Here is a 20,822-nt window from a genome sequence, read left to right as displayed (position 1 = left end):
GCTAATTTATCTGGACTGATTGTATCCTGACAGGCCCTGATCAGTGATTGCCTGTCGGTAAACTAAATATTTTTTTCTGATTAGTAAACGTACCTTATAGAAATGTCAGCAGGTCACACTGACAGTAAATGTTGTCCTTCAACAACTCTGTGTTGAAGGAGGAAGCCTCAAACTTAGCCACATTAAGATGTTTAAAAACAAAGTAAGGGAAAGCTAGTGAACATTTACAAAAATATATGTTAATTTTATGGAGGCATAAAGTGCTGTCTAAACATTCAGCCAAACGTATCACAACAAGGTGATCAGTTATATGTTTTCAGGTTAATGTTATTGGTCGTGGAAGATGGTGGATTGGCTAATGTTTAAAGTCATGTGGAAATCTAAAAGTTATGGAACTGATCTACTAACCACAGTTAAAACACACAGACACTGAGTAAGCACTAATGTTCATATATTAATCCATCCTTTATCTTCTGCCTAATCAGGGAAAATAATTGCCTCATGTGTGAGCAGCACAATATTTTTTACTCACTCATTTGTTTTTATTTAACCAGGTGAGTTATTAAGGACATTTTCTTATTTACAGTAACAGCATGGCGTTATAAGGAAAACAAATAAATAAGACATGCACTACCTTCAACCAAGACTGGAATTATAAAACTTCTATATTTCCAATAGATGCATCTTTTTTCTGATTGCCTGCCCTTGTTGCTCTTTTACAATAAATGTATTTTACGCTCAGACACTTGTGTTTAATAGCATACCTTTTTTTTTTTTAGAAAATCAACAACAACCTGCACTAACTGAACTAAGAGTGTTTATGTTTTCAATACAACGGATAACTTCAGCAGGTGATTAATTTCTCCCCTCTCTTGTAGATGGAGTGTCAATCTGTAAAATAAACTGCTGTGGTCTTTGGCTGGAATGAAACCCTGCAGACGTTTGGCCCTCCGTGGCCCATTTCAGCCCTGATTCAGATAAAATTGCACACACCGGCCCAAGGTGTAATTATTTTTGTTGAGAAATGACTATTTTTTTGTGTGCCTGGGGTAAAGTGAGGTGTGCATCTTAAAAAGAGGTGGGTTCTTTTGTGCTGTCACCATTTTACAGGCTGATATGGCAGACTAAGATAAGGTGGAAATCATTAACAAGACCACATCTGTTGGAGAGCTGAATTTTTACATCTTCAGCAAAATTAATTGTGAACAAAAAAAAAAAATTGAAAACTTCTGAAAATTGGTTCTTTTTATCCAGAAAGAGAGGAAGCTTTGTTATTTGGGGCAACATTTAATGGTTTGTGTTTGATTTTCACTGTAAATGTTTAATGAAAAATGTTAATTTTAAATTTAAATTTCAGGTTGAATAAAAAGATCTGTAAAAGTTCTTTCAGAAAAATTCAATTCAGAGTTTCGCAAAAGTCCAAACATCCAAGATTAATTTACATCTGCAAACATCTAATAGCTAGAAGTCACACTGCAGCACCAAGTCAGGCTCCAGATATTTTGGGACAAATTTCACAGCTCATAGACAAAGTGCTATGACACTGACCCAAAATAACGCTACTTAATCTAATGCTACAGCAATGCTCGGTTTACACCGGTGAAATTTCATTATATTGCCTACAGTAATTTATTATGGTCTGGAACAGAAGCTCACTCCAGTTCAAACCAAGACATGTTTCTGTTGGATAAATTGTATTATTAGTAATTATCAAATATTTGTTGTATCATGTAGCCTTGTAGTTACATTTTAGATAATGTTTCTGTGTGTTAAATAACTTTGATTCTATCCTGAGACTTCCCTGGGAAATAGGGGTGACAGCTACTCTCAGCAGCTGTTGTCCTGCAGGACTTCCTACAAGACGGAGGTGTTAATTGCTCCCAGCAGAGTTTTACAGGCCTGACAATAAACTCTGCTCTGTGCTGCTTTGTGATACAAAGTCGTTGCTTTGAAGCTATGCAATGTGTCTTGTTCCACACCGGGCCTGGAGCAAGAAAGATTTAGAGTATAGATAACGTGTGTCTAGACTAGTGAATGTTATTTAGCGCTGCGACCATATGATGAATGCTTTGACCCCACCCCATAGGGTTGCAGCGCCCCGTGTGACAGGGTTTCCTGAAATCAATAAAATAGAGGAGCGGGAGATGTGTTTGCCAGAGCGGTTGGAGATTTGTAACTGGAAGCACATCTCTGTCTGCTCTCCTCGCGAGAAACAAAGAATCTAACTCTCTTGTCTTTCTTCTGTTTTGTTTAATTAGGTATTTAGACCTGACAGTTTCCATTGAAATAATGTGTGCTAAATCATCTGGTATTTGTAACATAAATAGTTGTACAATTGCTACCTTTTGCAAAAGTGACAGAAGTTAATGTATGAATGGGTTCTCTTCACACACTTCAGAGTTTTTGCCACTAGTGCCAATAAATATTTAAAAAATATATTTAAAGTTTCAAGATGCTAAAATTTTGTTTATCAATTTAATACATCATTACCTCCAGTCGTGTGGAGTTCTGCACAGCTTCCACCCCTATTGAATAACAAATAAAGGAGGCAAATTCTACTAAACACTTCTCATTGTAGGACAAAAATACCCATTTTCTTAAAGGCCAAACAGACTAATGTCTTCACTACAAAAAGGAGCAAAACTGGAAAAATTACAAGCTGTACAAGTTACTATGTCTGCCGGTAAAATTAACAGCTTACAGGTTTTAACCTACAACATCATATATACAAGTTAAAGCCTGTACTTATCAAGCTTTAAATATATGATAGAAACATTTTCTTTTCCACTTTAAAGTCTAACCTGCTGTTAAGATTTTGACCAATTTCAAAATTCATTCTAACCTCTGTCACACATACAAAGTCATCTGATTAATTTTATTCAAACTACCCTATTAAATGTAATGAACACAGAGAGTGAAATAAAATGTGTTGTAGGTTATTTATTAGTAGTAGTAGGTTTGAATCGACACCATATTCCAAATTATTATGCAAGTGACATTTACTCACATTTTCTTAAATGGTCATTGCAAATGATGGTCAGTATAATTTTCAAGTCATGAAATATTACAGTATAACTCAAATTTTACTGAACAAAGCTCCCCATGAAAACAGTACTTTATTTCAAAAATAAACTCAAAATGCACTGTTCCAAATTATTATGCACAGCAGATTTTCTATTTTCAATCAAAAACATCTTAACAGACCGAGTTCCATGTTAACATAGGAGACCTTCTTTGATATCACAGCACAATTCTTGTATCCATTGAACTTGTGAGTTTTTTGGAGTTTCTGCTTGAATTTCTTTGCAGGATGTCAGAATATCTTCCCAGAGCTGCTGGCTTGATATGAACTGCATTCCACCCTCAGATCTTCTGCTTGAGGAAACTCCAAAGGTTCTCAATAGGGTTGAGGTCAGAGGAGGATGGTGACCACACCATGAGTTTCTCCCCTTTCATGCCCATAGCAGCCAATGACACAGTGATATTCCTTGCAGCATGAGATGGTGCATTGTCATGCATGAAGATGAGTTTGCTACAGAAGGTACGGCTCTTCTTTTTGAACCATGAAAGAAAGTGATCAGTCAAAGTCCATATACTTTGCTGAGGTCATTTTCACACCTTCATGGACTCTGAAGGGGTCGACCAGCTCTCTCCTCAAAAAATGACTCCACCACCTCCTTGCTGATGTCACAGCTGTTTTGGGACGTGGTGACCATCCACCACCAATCCACTACTGCGTCTATCTGGACCATCCAGGGTTGCACAGCAGTCATCAGTGAACAAGTCTGTTTGAAAATTAATCTTCATGTACGGCTGGACCCACTGAGACCGTTTCTGCTTGTCAGCTCTGGTTAGCAGTGGCCCAATAGTAGGTTGATGCACCACAAGCCTCTGGAGGATCATCCACCTTGAGGTTCCAGAGGCTCCAGCAGCTTCAAATAACTGTTTGCTGCTTTGTAAAGGTATTTTAATAGCTGCTCTCTTAATCCTATGAATTTGTCTAACAGAAACCTTCCTTATTTTGCCTTCATCTGTACAAACCCATCTTTGTTCTGAATCAGCCACAAATCTCTTCAGTACGATAACGCTTCAGTTTTCGTTATATATCTAATGTTTTTATACCTTGTCATACGGCTCTACACTATCTGATTATTTTCATCAGCAGAGAGATTCTTTCTCTTTCCCATATTGCTTGAAACCTGTGGCCTGCTTAATAATGTGGAACATCCTTCTGAAGTAGATTTCCTTTAATTGAGCTCAGCAGACAAACTTATCAACCAGCTCTCTGAAACCCCAGTGCCTTGCAAATTATGATAAGAAAATCTGTTTGGAAGCAACATTTGTTCACAGCTTTTTGCACAAGAAAAGTTTTAAACTTTCTTTTGACTACGCTGGTTCTCAACTCACTTGGGATGCCGTATGTCGGGAACAGAGCGATTCAGGGAGATCCTGTCGCTAACGTAGATGTTGAAGCCGTTCTCCCTGTAGGCCTGGTCCACCCTGTCAGCATCTGTCAGCGGGAACGGCTTTCCCTGCTCACCGTTTCCTAAAACATGTGCACACACCGTCACGTCATGAACACAATGGCAGATAAAACCCTCAAACTGCAGTTGTTGCTGTTTTCTTTCCTTTAGGCAGAAAAGAAATTGAACATCAAGACAAAAAGGGCCGTTTTATTATTCTCAAAAGTTATTGTAGCTACTTTTTTGTTCCTCAAAGGGTAAACAAAGATAAGGTCAAATAGTATGTCTTGTGTGACTGTGTTGATGAAAAAGAGCTTTATAAAAGGAGGTTTCCCCAAAGACGAAGACAGGTTCCTATATTTAGGGACCATTTAAAACCTACAGGATAGCAAAGAAATGCAAAAAAGGTAACAGCATTAGATTAAATACTTTTGGCGTCAGGAGTAAAGATACTTGCGTGGGAAACTGATTTTGTCTACCACCACAAAGGTCTAAAAATCGTTTAGTGTCACATTTTTCCCTGCCGTTAGAAAGGCTGACAAATACATCCAAACGTATGACTTTTCAGACAAAAACAATAATCAGAGATTCTGGATCCCCAGAGACCTTAATCAAGCCAAGTCATCTCAGCTCATTCACAAACTGATATCCCTGGAGTAGTAAGTTACACCCAGTTGATGATTGTGGTTAATGGTGTAAACTATATTTTGACATTAGATTTACATCACAGAAAAAACAGAACCTGGTGTGCATAAGAGAAACATGAGGAGGGACCAAGAGATGGTTTAAACCAACCAGATCGAGTGGCATCTCTTCTGATCGTCTCATAGTCATGCCAGTCTTTCCGTCGTACACCATCACGTCCCACTCTGGTGTCCTTCCCCACCCTGTTCACCCCCTGCAAAGAAAAATACTCACAATTAGGGCTGATAGAGCATCAAATAACCAAATAACTTGGCTGTAAAATGTCTGGAGGGAATCTATTCGATTCAATACTTTGCATTTAATCAATGTAACTTGGTTACAGTTGTAGCAACAAGTTTCACAGGGAGGAAATACTATCACAATGTATGTTACTTGAAAATTAAATGCAATGAATTATGAACGAAGATATTGAAGAAGAAGTTAAACACAGATATTGAATGTTGGGAGAATGTTTCTACAGCCAGAAAACCAAAGCATTTCTTACTGAAAAAGAAGTTCTTGTGGACATAATCAGTCTTCAGAACAAGCCAACCGAGCATCTCAATTAATCACTCTTGCTTTGGTTATTTGGTTAGAACAATGTCAACAAAACAGTAATGCGACTCAGCATGTTTGAAAGAATACTGAATCCTGCTTTCATGATATTGAGATCTTGCAAAATAAATCTTGAGCTTTAATTTAACAATGACAGGGTTATTAACACACGTGGTTTTGAAATGAAGATTTTTTTTTATTATTATTTCCCAAAAAAGTTCAACCAAAGCAATAGTGTGTTCCAAATTAATCACAAAAAACTTTTTTTTTAAAAATCATCAAAATGGAGTTTGAGGGACGGGGTTTTAAAATGAACTAAATGTTCTCTGGTTTTACAACCACACCATACACTCAATGAGATTTATCTTCCCTTGATCCTAAGTCACTATCTGTTTCAGCTACGTTATTTCTCCAAGGCTTCAGCACTCACTATCTAACAGTGCTCTGCTGAGAGTTCATCCACAGAAAGCACACTCTTCTATTTCATGCTTGACAACCCTGTGAGGGGAATATCAATGCTGCGACAATCAACTCTGTTGAGGCTTTCTATACACAACCACACACATACAGAGATACGTCGCAGCTCGGCACACAAAGACGAAAGCTGTTACTTCTTTCACTCGCTCGTTCCACACACAGAGCGCTTTTCAGTGATTCTGTGTCATGATTACCGGATCACAAGACAATGGAGAAATAATTAGCTCGAAAAGGAGGGGGGCAGCAATTAGTCAAACACTTTAAGTGCATGTGACATCACGGAGTGCATGACATACAGTGAATTAATAATCCAAACGCAGAATTGGTGGAACAGGACACTGAATAGCAAAGTAATGATATAACTGAGAGCTTGCAAGGTTTTTAGACAGACTTTATGTATGACTATTGTTTCTTTGTAGAACATCAGGACAAATCTATCTAAGCTTAAAAAAAACGTAGTAAAAATTAGACAGTTATATTTTGTTCCTACTTATTACATTATGTCATTTAGTAAAAATTAATTTGGGAGAACAAAAAAAAAATCACTGTGGGGTTCCTCAAGGCTCTGTTCTCGGTCTTCTTTCATTTAACATCTCACACAGTTTGCATGCTGATGTCAACATATTTATTGATGTGTAAAATGTTTTTGTGCCAACCTAAACTTTTTCCAGGTCACCCCAGTGAAAATTTGTACATACATACGTACATACACAGCTCACATACTTTAAAATGTTCTTTTCTGAATTTTATGTATGCCTTGTGTGTGACTCGAGTTATATAAATAAACTTTCTTCACCTTGCTGGACAATCTTTAATTTGAAGTTTGGCAAGAGTTCACTGTAGCAAAAATGTAATTAAAATGTATCATGACCATTTATTTCTGTTTAGGGCAACAAGTGAATGAAGTCTGATAAAGAATGGCACTCACCTATGGAAATTTATCCATGTCACTATAGGTTGGTTTTGTTATGAAACCTGATCAGCACCCAGTGGACCTGATTGATTGCTGATTACTGCAAACCAGAAAAAAACATTGGATCGTGCTGGTACCTCTGCAGGCTTGTACAGTAGACATGATGGGTTTTTCAAGAGCCTTCTATCAGTCTTTAAAGGGTTACAGAGCCAGTTTGGGTTAAGTACGATGTGGATACCTATAATGTATCTGTAATCGCTGCAGTTTTCTTCCAAAGTAAAGCTTGTGCCGTCTGCTTGGCAAAATGCAGGTGGCGACTTCTTTCCTCTGGCATTGCGATTTATGCTACTGCTGACATTAAAAGTAGCTTATTAGCCCACATTATCCTGACTCTTCCAATGAAAGCTTTGACGTGCACTCGCTCAATCCTCCCTTTATGCAATATCCAACTGTCTAAGTCAAAAGGACATATTAAAAAGCTCCAGGCTGCTTGCACAATGAACAAAAAGCTTCCTAATATAGAATGATGGTGTGAAGGAGCTTCATATAGTAACCCCTGCTACTCTACTCCCAATTTCCTTCTTTCTATCCAACCCTCCCTTAATTTGACCTCGCATTTTCTTACTCCATCGCAAGCAGACACCCTCGGTGTGTCACATAAGGGTCTGACAAGCAGCAGGAGTCCATCTGAGCAAATTTATACTAAAGAGAAGCAAGAGCGTGCCGCCCCATTTCCTCCTGATTAAAATTTCATCGCACGTCGCCATGATATTCCTCCGGGGTGTTTTGCGCTGCTCGACAAGACCTTGAAAAACAAGACAAGGAGAGGGGGGGGTGGACTTCTCAGCTAATGCGTGCACATGTTTGGTTTTGTGGAAGTAGAATGTGGGTGGGTACTGAGACCAAAGACAGAAATTGAGACAGACAGTGAAAGGTTGAGCGTGAAAAAGAATCACATAGAAAAACAATTGCAAACTCAATAATGCCACCATAAAACAGTCAAACAGGAAGACTTTCTAAAATCCATTTAAACATTAGAACACTCGGGTCAGAAAGAGAAACTTTGCATGAATCATGGATGAAACACATAATCTGGAACATCACTAGTTTAGTACAGATTCCAATCTTAACTCAACTTTATTTAAATTACTTTGACCATAAACTTCTCTCTTTATCAACGACTGAAAGGTCTCATTTCTGAAAATGTAAAAAATAGTGTCTAATCATATGGCAGTAGGGCTGTTGTAAACAAATATTTTAGTAATCGAGTAATCTATTGATTATTCTTACGATTAATCGAGTAATCGGATAAAATAAGAAGATTAAATAAAACATTGGTAAATCTCACATAACAGTAGAGTTAATATCAGATATCAACATCAATCCAATTTTTCACATTTGAGCTTCCCCAAAAACAACTTTTCTGTAGTTTAGAAAATCAACCTGAAACAATAATAGCTCACTTTCTAAGTTAACCTGATGAAAAGTTATACAAAAATCAGAAATTATATTCAAATCAATAATAAAGAGGCAGGCTCACAAATACGCTTATAAAGAAAATGTCTATACTCCAGCTTTTCGTTTATGTATTCATCTCCAGTCAGTTTAATAGATGAACTCTCCATTTTATAGCTCTTGTGTTCATGTTAGCAATGGGATTTGACTCCTTCTTTCGTCGCACACAGAAACTCATCTACCAGCTACGTGCCGTCACAATGCGCTCCGCCACACATTTGTTTATTTATGTTTTTTTTTTTAATGGAAGATGGACCTTTCCCCCACCAATACAAATAAATTGCGTTTAAAACATAGTTTTACTACATGTTTTTTTGACTCTAGCTATGAGTTATTAACAATGTGAATGTGATAAACTTTTGGAAGACGGAGTTAAATTCATCTCATCCAGATCTCAGTAATATAGCCTCACTGCCAACAGACTCACAAAGCCCCACCAGCCCAGATGAGCCTCTGAAACTGAGCTGAAAACAAGGCCAAGCACAATCATCTGTTTCTCTGCTGCACCACACAACGGAGAATTGCCTTCCCCTACTCTGCAAGTCGCTATCATCACAAAGCTAAGGCTCCAGGCTGACACAGACTCATTCCACTGTGGGCACTTTTCCGCTCTGTTAATATTCAAGACGCAGCAGAAAAACACTGATAGGACACTGAAGGAGTGACAACGCGATCCTCAGTGGCTGTGTTGTCTCCATTCAACATTCTCAGAGCAACTGATGGGAATGTAAAGTCTTTAAAGTGACACACAAAAAAGAATACAATAATGCACACACTGCAGGTTGGAACGGAAGCTCAGAGAGCCCAAAAGTATAGGAGCATATCTCCTGTCAGCAGGCAGCATGAGGCCTCATTAAATTTAATGTAGCCTTTTAGTGGTCTACTTAATTGATGACAAAAGGCCACATATCAGTCAGTGTTTGCATATAGTTTCATAAAAAGAGACTTATAGTTTCAGTCCACACATTTCTGAGCATATTTGCACAGGATATGGACACACACATTGTCAATCTGAGATAACATTAATTCTGTCCAAACTGCCACCATCAAAGCACATGAACGTCTCACACTGGACGGCTCAACACAAGCCATGCTGATGATTTCCTCCCTTCATTGACACAATGGTGAAAGGAGCATTCAGGTTGTCCTGTTCAGCAAGTGAAGTCTAACATTTCCCAGGGTTTAGTCACCATGAGGCTGCTCTGAAAAAAAGTGGGAAAGTATATGGAATGCTTTTCAATCTGTCTGGTCAAACTGTGAGGTGGTGGTCATACCAAGAAAATAGTCAGCTTCAGTGCAAGCATTTTTTTTATTTTAACTTTGATCCTCAAAATGTTGAATATTTATCAGAGAATAGTATTTAGCGATTTTAAGATTTAAGAGTCCTCTAGCTGTATAGTTGTACAAAATAATAATAACTATGGGGACCAAAATTGCAACAATTGTTACATTTACACTTTCACACGACACTGTGTCAAACGAACCGAACTATTGAAATACCTGTTCCCCCCGTTGCCTGTGGTGACGCTGAATCAAAGTCTACTGAAGGAAATGACATGAAAACCTCTGAAGAAGACATGAGAACAAAATGTTAAAAAAATGTAGTAGCGTCACATTTTAGTAGTTGTAGGAATTGATCATCTTTGATGAAAGACCAGGAGTCATTTCTCCCACTAGCCCTTGACTTGAGCGTTTGTTTTTTTTGCATTTACCCAGAATCCCCAGCGCTATAGTCTGTGTCTTGCTTTCGGAGTGGTCTGTGGTCTATTTCTATCCACATATGCATTTGAATCATTCCAGAGTTCAAATTAATCAAAGAGAGACCTGGGTTTTTAGGCAGACCGGAATTCTTACCTTAAAATGACTTTTAAAATGTTTTTCTACAGGGCTAATCATCTGGTAGGACAGCTGCACAAGCACTGATTCATTCTATGTTGTAGAACAATAAGTAAGTTTGTTTACCAAAAAACATTCTACAATGGCATATTTCAAATTTACATTTTTTGGGGGGAATTTTTGGGAACTGCTTTCAAAACTACGATTTCTGTAAAAGAAGTCTGTTTTGGCCCTTATTGGTGTAGCCTTGAGGATACAAGTGGTTGCACATCCATTTGGTATAAAATCAGCAAATCAAAGCTTTAAAGATACAAAAGATTTGAAAATGGCCACAAAATTCTGATTGGTGGATCCTTGATGGTAAACATAACATAAAGTGATCCCATAGGATAAGCTAAATGGACTTTATAAAGGCCTGCCTTCAAAAGCTTTCATTCTGCCAAAATGAGCTGTAAAAATATTGAGTAAAGTGTATATAGATGTAACTCTACTGGCATCATTTTAACATCAAAACAGGCCACTTTTTCCTTCTGACAAACAATAAAAGCTCTGAGTCAGCAGACTCTTTGAACAAGAAACATAGAAAAGACAGGAGAAAATCAACTGCAGCAAAGGTTTCAGAAAAAAAAGAAATCAGTGAAGTTTCTGTCTGAGCCAGATACATTTAGTCATCACCCAACCTGAAGCTGCTTTAATTTTTCTCCTGTTTTAACAGACTTGGATCAATTCAGCTTTAAACTTTTAAGGAGCTACCATAAGAAAAGGATCAGATGTTTTTCTTAGCAATCTCCCATCAATTTCTCAAGAAACCCAAGAGTTCAAATCTATTTTACTATTTATTTCACAGAGAGCAGAGCAATTGCAGCAGCCCAATCTCAAACTCCAGAGCAGTCAGAAATCCTCCCTTAATTAATAGCGCATATTCCCTAATAATCTTCAACGTTGGAAAACAGCTGTGTTTCACCAAATCTCTTAATTCTGCAGCTTTATGTTAAGGTCACAGCATTTTTCTTGTGTCTCTCGCAGCATACTCTTTCATTTGTGTACACCAGATGGCTCTAAATGTACTCTGTGCCTGGGAGACTCATCTGCCATTTCGCTGTAGAAGAAGCGGCGCTGCAGCCACCAGCAGCCAGCTGGAACCACACAAACATGGTGTTAAATGGATGCAACGTCTGATACTAAATCCCATTCGCTTTCACACAGTTTACAACTTAGGAAAATATATTTGAACAAAACTATTTCAGGGAGTGATTTTTATTGTTTTAATCAGATGAAGATGTTCCTGAAGTTCAATGTGAAAATGATCCCAATTAAATTTTAAATACAGATTATAGATTTTGGATATAGCTGCATAAACTATTTGTACAGTTGCTTTAATCCCTGTATCACAAACTAAAACAAGCTCTCTTTCCCTATCAGCTTTTAAATATGGGGCACCAATAAACCATCCCCCATTTTAGAAGACCGGCCAAAATGGTATTTTGGAAGATACAGTAATTGTATCTGTACTCACAGTACAGATACAATTACTATCAAATCCAATATTGAAAACTATTCTAGATTGGATATTTATCTACATTAAATTATTTGCACTAATTGCACTTACTGAACCGTTTGAAAAAAAAAATGCTTATTGCAGTTTATTTTTTGCATGTTTGACCAAGGCAGTCAACCTGTTTCTGTCAGTTTCAGTTTCTTTGTGATTTATCTCACATTGGCAGTTATACTCCTAATTTCACAAATTAAATTTATGTTGAGTTTACTCGCTTGACCAAGCTTGTGAAGCTATTAGTGTATTTAAGTGTTCTGTGCTTTTTAGACAAAAATAAATAAATGAGGTTTTTATACATTTTAAAACAATAATTTCAGAAATAAGAAAAAAGGAACATCTTCCATCAAAAGCAAACGTATCTGGTCCAACCAGCCGAGTTAAGACTTTATGGTGAGCAGTAGAATCAAAGTGACTGGTTTTCCTCCCAATGACCTCGATTGAGGGATTTCCAGATTATGTTGAATTTTTCTAAAATGCTGGCTGCCTAACCTAGTTTCCATGCTGCAGTAGTCTTCTGTTAATCTGGCCAACAGCAGATTATGTCTGCTTTATGGTCAGATAGAGAGACTGATGCTGTGGCAGCCTTTAAACCCTCAGCAGCTGCAGGAGGATGCTGCACAGTACCAGCGCTGACATGGCTCAGAGTTCTTCATGAAGTCCCTACTTAATCTAATGTTTCTGGGTTAAATATCATATATATTATGAATAAAGAAAATGTTTGGCTTTATTCTAACTCCATTCAGATTCACCTGACTAAAGTCGGGGATTAATAGTTTCATATCTTGAAGAATTCAATTGAAAGTAAAGCAAACAATGCAAAACACTCCAGAAGACAAACAGCATGAAAGAAAATAAAACATTCAACAACTGGAACAATGAATAACAATATATGCTGTTGGGAAGTTTTCACTAACGTCATATTTTATTGTTAACAGATGATTTTCTTTCACTAGCTATGTCTGTTTCCATTGTATGAAATGTAAAACTTCCTATATTAACAAAATAAAACGTTTCAAGTACAAAATGTGGTTTCAATAGATAAACATTTTGTTTTTAATTTTTTCTCATCTTCTAATCAATTTGTACAAAGAACTTGATCTGCAGTTGAAGAACCTTTCACAAGGGACCAGGAGAAGCAACATTTTAGAGGTTTGTTTACTGTGGTTTTATACTTAATGATCTGAAAGATCCAAGTAAGACATAGAAAAATAAAGCAACATCTAAAAGCTTGCTTCTGATAGATAACTTGTTTTTCTTTTTTAATTTTGAAGATGAACTGTAGGCAGTTGGTGGAATAACAGGTCTCCTAAATGGACAAGCAAGCAAGATGTCGCTCTTAATTAGGGCAGTGCAGCACATGACATATTTATTGCTATGACAGTACCACAGTTCACAGTATGCATATGAGTGCAATAAGTGTTAGCTAATTATTTAAGCACCATTTGCCATGTTAAGTACTCTCAATGTATTTGGTTCACTTGATTAAAGAAGCATACAAGATCTTAGAAGGAAGAGAGATGGTCAAGTCAACAAGAAACAACAGCAACAAAAGAAGCAACTTTTTAAAGAACGGCAGCAAAAGAGTGAAAGTTTGTTAGAAGATCATCAAGGATTTCATTCTGCTGTGTTTTGTGGATATGCTCCCATCTGACATTAATATATCTACCGACATTGAACAAAAATTCTAGATTGGGTATATTTAGAATTCCTAATTGTACTTTCTAAACCACTTCAAAGGTTTGCTGCAGCTTATTTTTACATGTTTGACCATGTGTCTCAACTTATTGTTTTTGCCAGTTTCTTTATTATTTACTTTACATTAGTTGTTATACTTCTAATTGCACTGACTGAACAAAGTAACGTTGTGTTTTGCATGTTTGACCAAGCATGCGAAACTATTAGTGTATATGAGTGCACTGTACTGGTTCAGAGTTGTCAAATAAATTTGTAATTCATTACATTTTTGTCTGTGTTTAAAAAAAAGAAACACCTCAGTCAATTCAGAAACGTTTCTCTGAATCAGATCGATGATCTGAACCTCATATCTGTGCATCGGTATCAGAAGTGAAAAAGGTGCATCTCTTGTGTTTTGCATTGAAACAGGTTTTAACTTTGAATATTTTTTTTAAAATAGTGGAACATTTAATTGCACCTAATATTACATGATTTATTTAACATTTCATTAATTAAATCTAAAGCACTCTACAAGAAAAGCAACTTAAATTCTAAATACTGACATCACGTTTCTTTAGCTAAAGGGTTGAGAGATATTCTGAGTTAAAGTGGTACAAAAAACTTCAATTAGATAAACATATCCTGCTTAAATAAAAGAAAATCCATCTCACTGTAGCTCCATCTGCTTTAGGGCACTTCGTGTCCCAGGCAAATCATGAATAAATAAAGTCATATTCTTCTTTTCTTTTTAATTCAGTGCTGCCTTTGTTTGAAGAAAAAGAAAGGTTGTTACTCCTAGCAGTTCAGCCTGTCTGATAGAAACAGAAGGGCAAATCAGACCACCTTGGGTCAATACCTCCCTTTTTCAGTTTCCTGTGTTCCTGCTGAGAGCAAACAGGAGCCTGGAGTGAGAGGAAGAGGCAACTTTTGTACTCCTCTTTTTTTCCCCTTCCTGTTCTGTCAGATCACAAGCAGATCCACGTCAACCCCACGAGACACAATTATTGTACCTGTCTTCTGTGTTTCGCCTCACCATCTGCTGCTTTTTCTCCATCTCATTCTCTCTTCGGCAGCATCACAGGCAAGACAATTAGCTCCAGCTTTCCTGCTTCGCCGCAGACAAACACGCATGTAAAGTGCCCACATTTTCCTAAAATAGTACATCACACCACTGCAACCAACCGGCAACCTACACGTCCTCCAGGAAACAACTCCAAAAAGCTGTTTATGACACAGGGAGACATGTGGATCATACTTGACAAAAGGTCTCAAGTAACAATATAGGGATTATGATGTAATAAAATGTGGGAAATACAGTATCTCCCATGGTCAGATTATTAGCAGCAGTTCACAGCAATATAACAATGTATTACTCAGCATTTTATGCATATGAACAATGTGGTAACATGTTATCTGGTGCAAGTTAAATAGTGCATTATTTGATTAGTCAGATAAAAACTGATTATTACTACAGATAATAGATTCAACCTTTAGCATTAAATTAGCTGAACACAAAAATATAGAATCTATCTCAGGACATATTTGTTTTTTCTGAAATATTCTAAATCACTGCTGATAAATAATAAACATCTTACTTCCAGAAGGCATATGTCTGACCTCACACACGTATGAACTTGAAAAACATCTCATTACTAATATATAGGGTTTGATTGATGTCAGAACACCATTTGTAGCAACAATAACTAGGCCTGCCGTGGTGACAAAGTTTGCTGTACAATTATTGCAATAAACAATAACATTGTTTTGAGACCATTCTCAAGCACAATATGAACAATGGCATGATAATGCAAGTTTGTAAACAACACTTAACACTGGAACCGGAAAATATTTTAAGTATCCAAAATCAAACAACCAAAATCAATACGTAAAAATCACAAGCAAAAACCACACACTACCAAAGCCATAAATAAAATGTATTATGATGTCTCTAAGAAGAATTGCCCTTTGAAAAATATTAATCTGAATGAAAATGATCAAGCTCACTTTGAGTTATCGTGTGATTAATTATTTAACAGCTTATTACAACAGTCTTAATCATTATTCTAAAAAGGATGTCTACAAAGTTTATGAATGTGTTAATGAGACTTTCTGATCGGTTCCCCAGATGCTCATTTGTGAGGTGAGAGACTGATGTTGGACGAAAAGGTTTGATTTTTAAGTCTATGCTCTATTATGTAACAAAGATGTTCTATTAGGTTGAAGTTAGGACTATATGCCAGCCAATCAGGTTCTTCCATAGAACAAAGTCTGGTAAAGTCTCATTTGTTCTAGAAATTGCTGTTGTGTAAAGAACAGTGCAGTGTTCTTTACATCACTGCATCCAACACTTTGTACTGCACTATGTGATGTACATCTTGGAACCAGCTGTCATGGAAACCCATTCCATGAATCTCTTGCACACTCTTCTTGTCCAAACCTGAAGGTCACTTGAAGCTTGTGGTCTGTTGCTGCTGATCCTGGAGAAAACTGCCAACCTCTCTGCCTCATCCTCAGTTGAGTCCCATTTGTGATTTTGCTCAGCCTACCGCTTTCTGAACAAGCACAAGTTTGTTTTATGACTAGAAGGGGTGACCCAATAAACTTCCCAACATAGTGTAGCTATATAGTGTATCTTAATTAAATTTTGATACAAAGACATATTTTATAAAGAGTAGGAATGATGTGACTAATCAATAATGTTGGTCATAGTATTCTATCCACACCAATACCTTTAGTCTACGCATCATTTTTTATGAAATTATCATTTTATGTCTTGAACTTTTTAAGTCCTGTGCCCTGTGTGTGTGCATGGGCTGCTGGGTCGCTGAGCATATAAATAGAGTGTGAAGCCAGTGGTTGGTCAGTTCTGTCCAAAACATATTTTGAAAACAATCATACTGAATAAGGAACCTGCTTCAATAACAGATTTGCTAGGTTATTATTTTACTTACTTATCTTAGTTTGGTTTTTGAACACCAAGGGAATCTCCAGTATAGATATATTTCAAGCTAGGAAGCGATAAACAGGGGTTTGGAGGCTTTTCAAGGTTTATTGATTTGACGAACAAGTGAACTGTGATGCATGAATGTCAGACAAATCTGCAAAAATAAGAGGGAATGGTTTTATGTTATTCAACATTATTTTAGTTTCAAAATGCACTCTGTTAAGATACAGTCAGCTACTCTTGCCATTGAATGCGTGTTTGAGGAAATGTTAAAAGAATTTGGGCTCTTGGCTGATTGATTAACTCTGTGTCAAGTGTGTATTTTTGAAGATGTAACCAAGCAAACCATATCTGTTTTGCTTCTGCCTTTAAGTTCAATAACCTGTATAAATAGTATAATGATCTGAATGAACAACATTTAAACTACACAACCTCATAGATAGAAGTGTTAATGCAACCAATATATGAATATTATAGCCATTATTGCATTTTAAGCAAAATATATAAAATAAAGTGTTTTCCCTTTGTTTGCAGTCATGACTGAAATCACCTTTAGGCTTTTATTGTTTTTTAATATGTAAATAATATAGCATTGATTTTACTTATTTCTGCCATGCTGAGGTTGGCTATTTGCTTTTTTGCAAGGACTGCCTTTGCACAGGAAGATTACATAATGTTATCTTTCCTTGTCCTCAATACTACAATCGGAAAATGTCAATAGGAATCGCTTGTCTTCAGGTATGATGAAAATGTTGGTGTACTTTTTAAAGTTGAATTAATTGAGAGACAAGAAATAAATGTACACATTAAAAATTTAAGACAATAAAGATTCCTTGTACTGCCAGTAATTTTGCTGCCGTTGTTACTTGAAGTTTCTCATCATAAAAAGAAAGGACACTGAAAAGTTGCTCGGGAGTTTTCAGTCTTGCTCTCTTCAACTCTCTACTCTCATTCAAGCTCCACTGCTTTTTGCTGCTTTTCCAAAGAGCAATGATGCTCTCTGAGCAGAGATCAAGTCACTGAAACCTCCCTGGAAGAGAGACCCCTACAACTTTTGCCACAAAGTATCTCTCATCTCCCAACAGGAGTCATTATCCACAGCTCTGCTACACCCAGAAATGCCAAGAATAGGATTGGACAAAGGGCAGGAACAGTAGATGCTTTTCTGCCTTTTGCAAAATGCTAAATTATTAGATTAAAGATGAAGAGGTACAAAAAATTACTTGAATTCTTTTGGACTCATTGCAGAAGGTGTGCGGGAAAACTGAGTGAGTGTAAACCAAAAAAAAATAAATCCTGAGGATCTCGTGGGAAGAGTAGCACTATCAGACCCAGAACTCAGTAAAATGTGACCGACAAAACATATGTTCCAATGCTAGCAACGCAGCCAGCATTACGCAAGAGAGATTACCTCATGCCACTCAGGATGAAGCAGAATATTAAGAGATGCAGCACTGTGATGGATGTTTAAGAGGCTTAAGCGTGGTCATGATGACATGTTTCCAAACCCTTCTGAGAAAAAGTTTCATTCACATTGGGGCAGGAAGAAGGGAAATACTGCTTATCAAACAGTATGACAACTAGATGGTTTGTGCAGTGTTGATGTACTTTAATTGCTGAGTCAGATACCAATGGAGCTGGCTTTCCTTCAGGCCACTGAACATCAAATTATACTGTTGCACTGATGTAGTATCTATCATGATGGGGATCATTTATCTGACACAGTTTGGTTTACCATAGATCTCAAACTGTGATGAAAGTGTCACTGGTGGTACTTGGGCTGCCTTTAACGTCTATACATGCTCCACAGGAACAGGAAATTAGTTCTCTCTCCCAGAACCGATCAGCAAAACATTATCATTCTGATCTTGCACCTTGTTGTTCACACATCATCTGGGCAGAACTTTTTGTAGTTGGTCAGAAATTTGAAGTGGACATAGTTATTACACTGAGACTTGCTGAAGTGAGTGTGTTTGGTACTTAAGGCTCCAACATACTCAGGTCCTCGCATGCTCAAAACCGACCCAATGCGGACATCCACCGGACGGTACATATTTACGATCCATGTCTCTGTGTCGTACAGTAAAGTGCTGAGTGTGAAGCAGCGTTCACAAAGAAATGTTTAGTATGCGACACCAAGGAGAGAGTCGGCGTAAATAGTTGTAAGGGCGCACAGCAGGTTGACTGCCACTTTGTGCTGTGCTGACAGCTGTGCGATGGCTACTCTGGTGTAGCTAGGACATAAAACTAGGTAGCATCCATTCAGACAGTGGGAAATGAAGTAAAATCATTATGAAAAATCTATGCATTTGGTATGTTTGACTAATTCCAACCATCCAGTTGGAGTGTATGGAGTCCGCTCAGTATGCTCGAATATGTGGGAGCTCCCACATATTGTTCATTTGAAATGTAGAATGTTATTTTTTTTGCCACCTCAATTGAAAAAAGTAATTTCCACATGCAGAGTGGCATGCAGAGATATTTAGAATTTTATTTGGCAACGTTAATATGAACAAACTCATCGGAAGTTTAAAAAAGACCTCTTGCTGTGGCAGTAACTGTGTTTTAAGGTAAATATACAAGATATTGAGGCCAGGGCATTTAGCCTACCACACATCCACAGTATGCAGACTGTTAATAGTCAGGGTGTTTTTGCATGGCAGGAAAACAAATCTACACCATTTGCATTCACAATCTATAAGGAACTTGTTTTTATTTGAGAGTACGCTTACTCCAGTTTTCCCATGCAAAATTCCAGCTTCTTCCAGTAGAGGTTCAAAGGACTGCAACCTTCAACCAACCAGTCAGAGTGAACAGTAAAAAATTATATTTTTAATCACAAGACACAGCTAACTGCAGAAGTCCATGCCCTGTTTTAAAATACTCCTAAACGCTGTCTGAAGACGGTGGTATTAAACTTTGAAAACTTGGTATTCACAGATAGTACTGAACCACTGACCTTGATGAATTTAGTGTTCCGGTGTTAAATATATCTAACTTCATGTCAGAACTAATTCTGCAAAGGGCAGATTTTATGATCAAAGGGAAGGTTTTCTTTATGTTATCAACCTTTCAAACTAATGAGGAAAGAAAAATAAAGTGAAAAAGTACATGTACTATGTTCTGCATAGCATAAAACATACTTATATGAGTGTTATGTCAAGCTGTGTTGCCAAATATGCCAATCAGACTAATTTTCAAAGTCAAGCCTTGGATTCTGAGAAAACTCTGACACACGTGTGACTAATTCATGACAATTCTAGACTAATCCCTGCAGGAAACAATTGTCTTGAAGCTGTGGGGCCAAAACAAATGAGATTAACTGTATTTTTCTGTAGTCTTTTGTGTTGGATTTAAAAGCATTTGGCTTGTCAGTCTCTCAACCATGTTTTTTTGTTCTTTTATTTATTTTTTTTGTTTACTAGCATCACCATATTCATGTTTCTGGTACCAGCAGCCAAGAATATGTTCTACTCCCACCACCCTCACGCCATCCCCTGATTTTCCCTTTTGTAAGCAGAACTCAGAACTGCATCCCGCTCAGCGTGGGAGGCCGGGTGCCACTGAGGGGACAGAGGACAGATGTGGCTTACATAAATGATCAGCAAATATCTTATCTCAGTGGCCCTAATCCTGCAAGCATTGCTCCACACATCTCCCCACAGCGGCCTCGTCTCACTGCGCCAAGTTTTGCCACATTGTGCTGAACCAAATGGCCCAAGGCTTGCTGCTTCTTCCCAACACTGGCTGTAATGACTGAACCAATGGACTTGATGGGAACAACTTTACAGCTGCCCTTGAAGACAATTACCATCATTTTTCAATATGTGAACAACCAGATCATAACTGAACAGACAACAGCCCAATATGGCTGCAGAATGTGAAACAGATCAGTTCACAAACCATTGGAAAGGACTCTGTTCATTGGCTGCTTCATAACAGAAAAATACAGATACAGAAAAATCTATCAGTCTATAGATTGATAGATTTCCTACCATTTTGTTCAGGCCATGTGCACACATCAGCGAGGGGTATGGAGATTAATGACAAACAGGAAACTCCTAAACAAAACAAGAAGTTGGAAACAGTTGGAAATTATGTTGGTCAGCTCTTTCATAACTTCTCTTGAAAAAAAATTCAACTGATTATTTTTGCAAAATATCTAATTATTGACTTTGGCACATAGTTACAAAGATAAATAACATC

General features: G+C 37.3%; 1 protein-coding gene across 1 annotated transcript in view; it reads right to left on the bottom strand.

The window, feature by feature from the left end:
- Window positions 1-20,822, bottom strand: part of galnt10 (polypeptide N-acetylgalactosaminyltransferase 10) — a 104,396-nt gene that overhangs the window by 64,306 nt on the left and 19,268 nt on the right. Inside the window, exons 2-3 of the mRNA XM_014469258.2 lie at window positions 5,259-5,361; window positions 4,408-4,546 (exon numbers count right to left, since the gene is read on the bottom strand). Of these exons, the coding sequence (XP_014324744.1) occupies window positions 4,408-4,546; window positions 5,259-5,361 (242 nt within the window). The remainder of the gene's footprint in view (window positions 1-4,407; window positions 4,547-5,258; window positions 5,362-20,822) is intronic.

This window comes from Xiphophorus maculatus, chromosome 11 (assembly GCF_002775205.1).
Source record: "Xiphophorus maculatus strain JP 163 A chromosome 11, X_maculatus-5.0-male, whole genome shotgun sequence".
In the NCBI taxonomy this organism is placed as follows: domain Eukaryota; kingdom Metazoa; phylum Chordata; class Actinopteri; order Cyprinodontiformes; family Poeciliidae; genus Xiphophorus; species Xiphophorus maculatus.
Note: the sequence above shows the minus strand (reverse complement) of the source record. Positions and strands in the feature narration are given on the sequence as shown.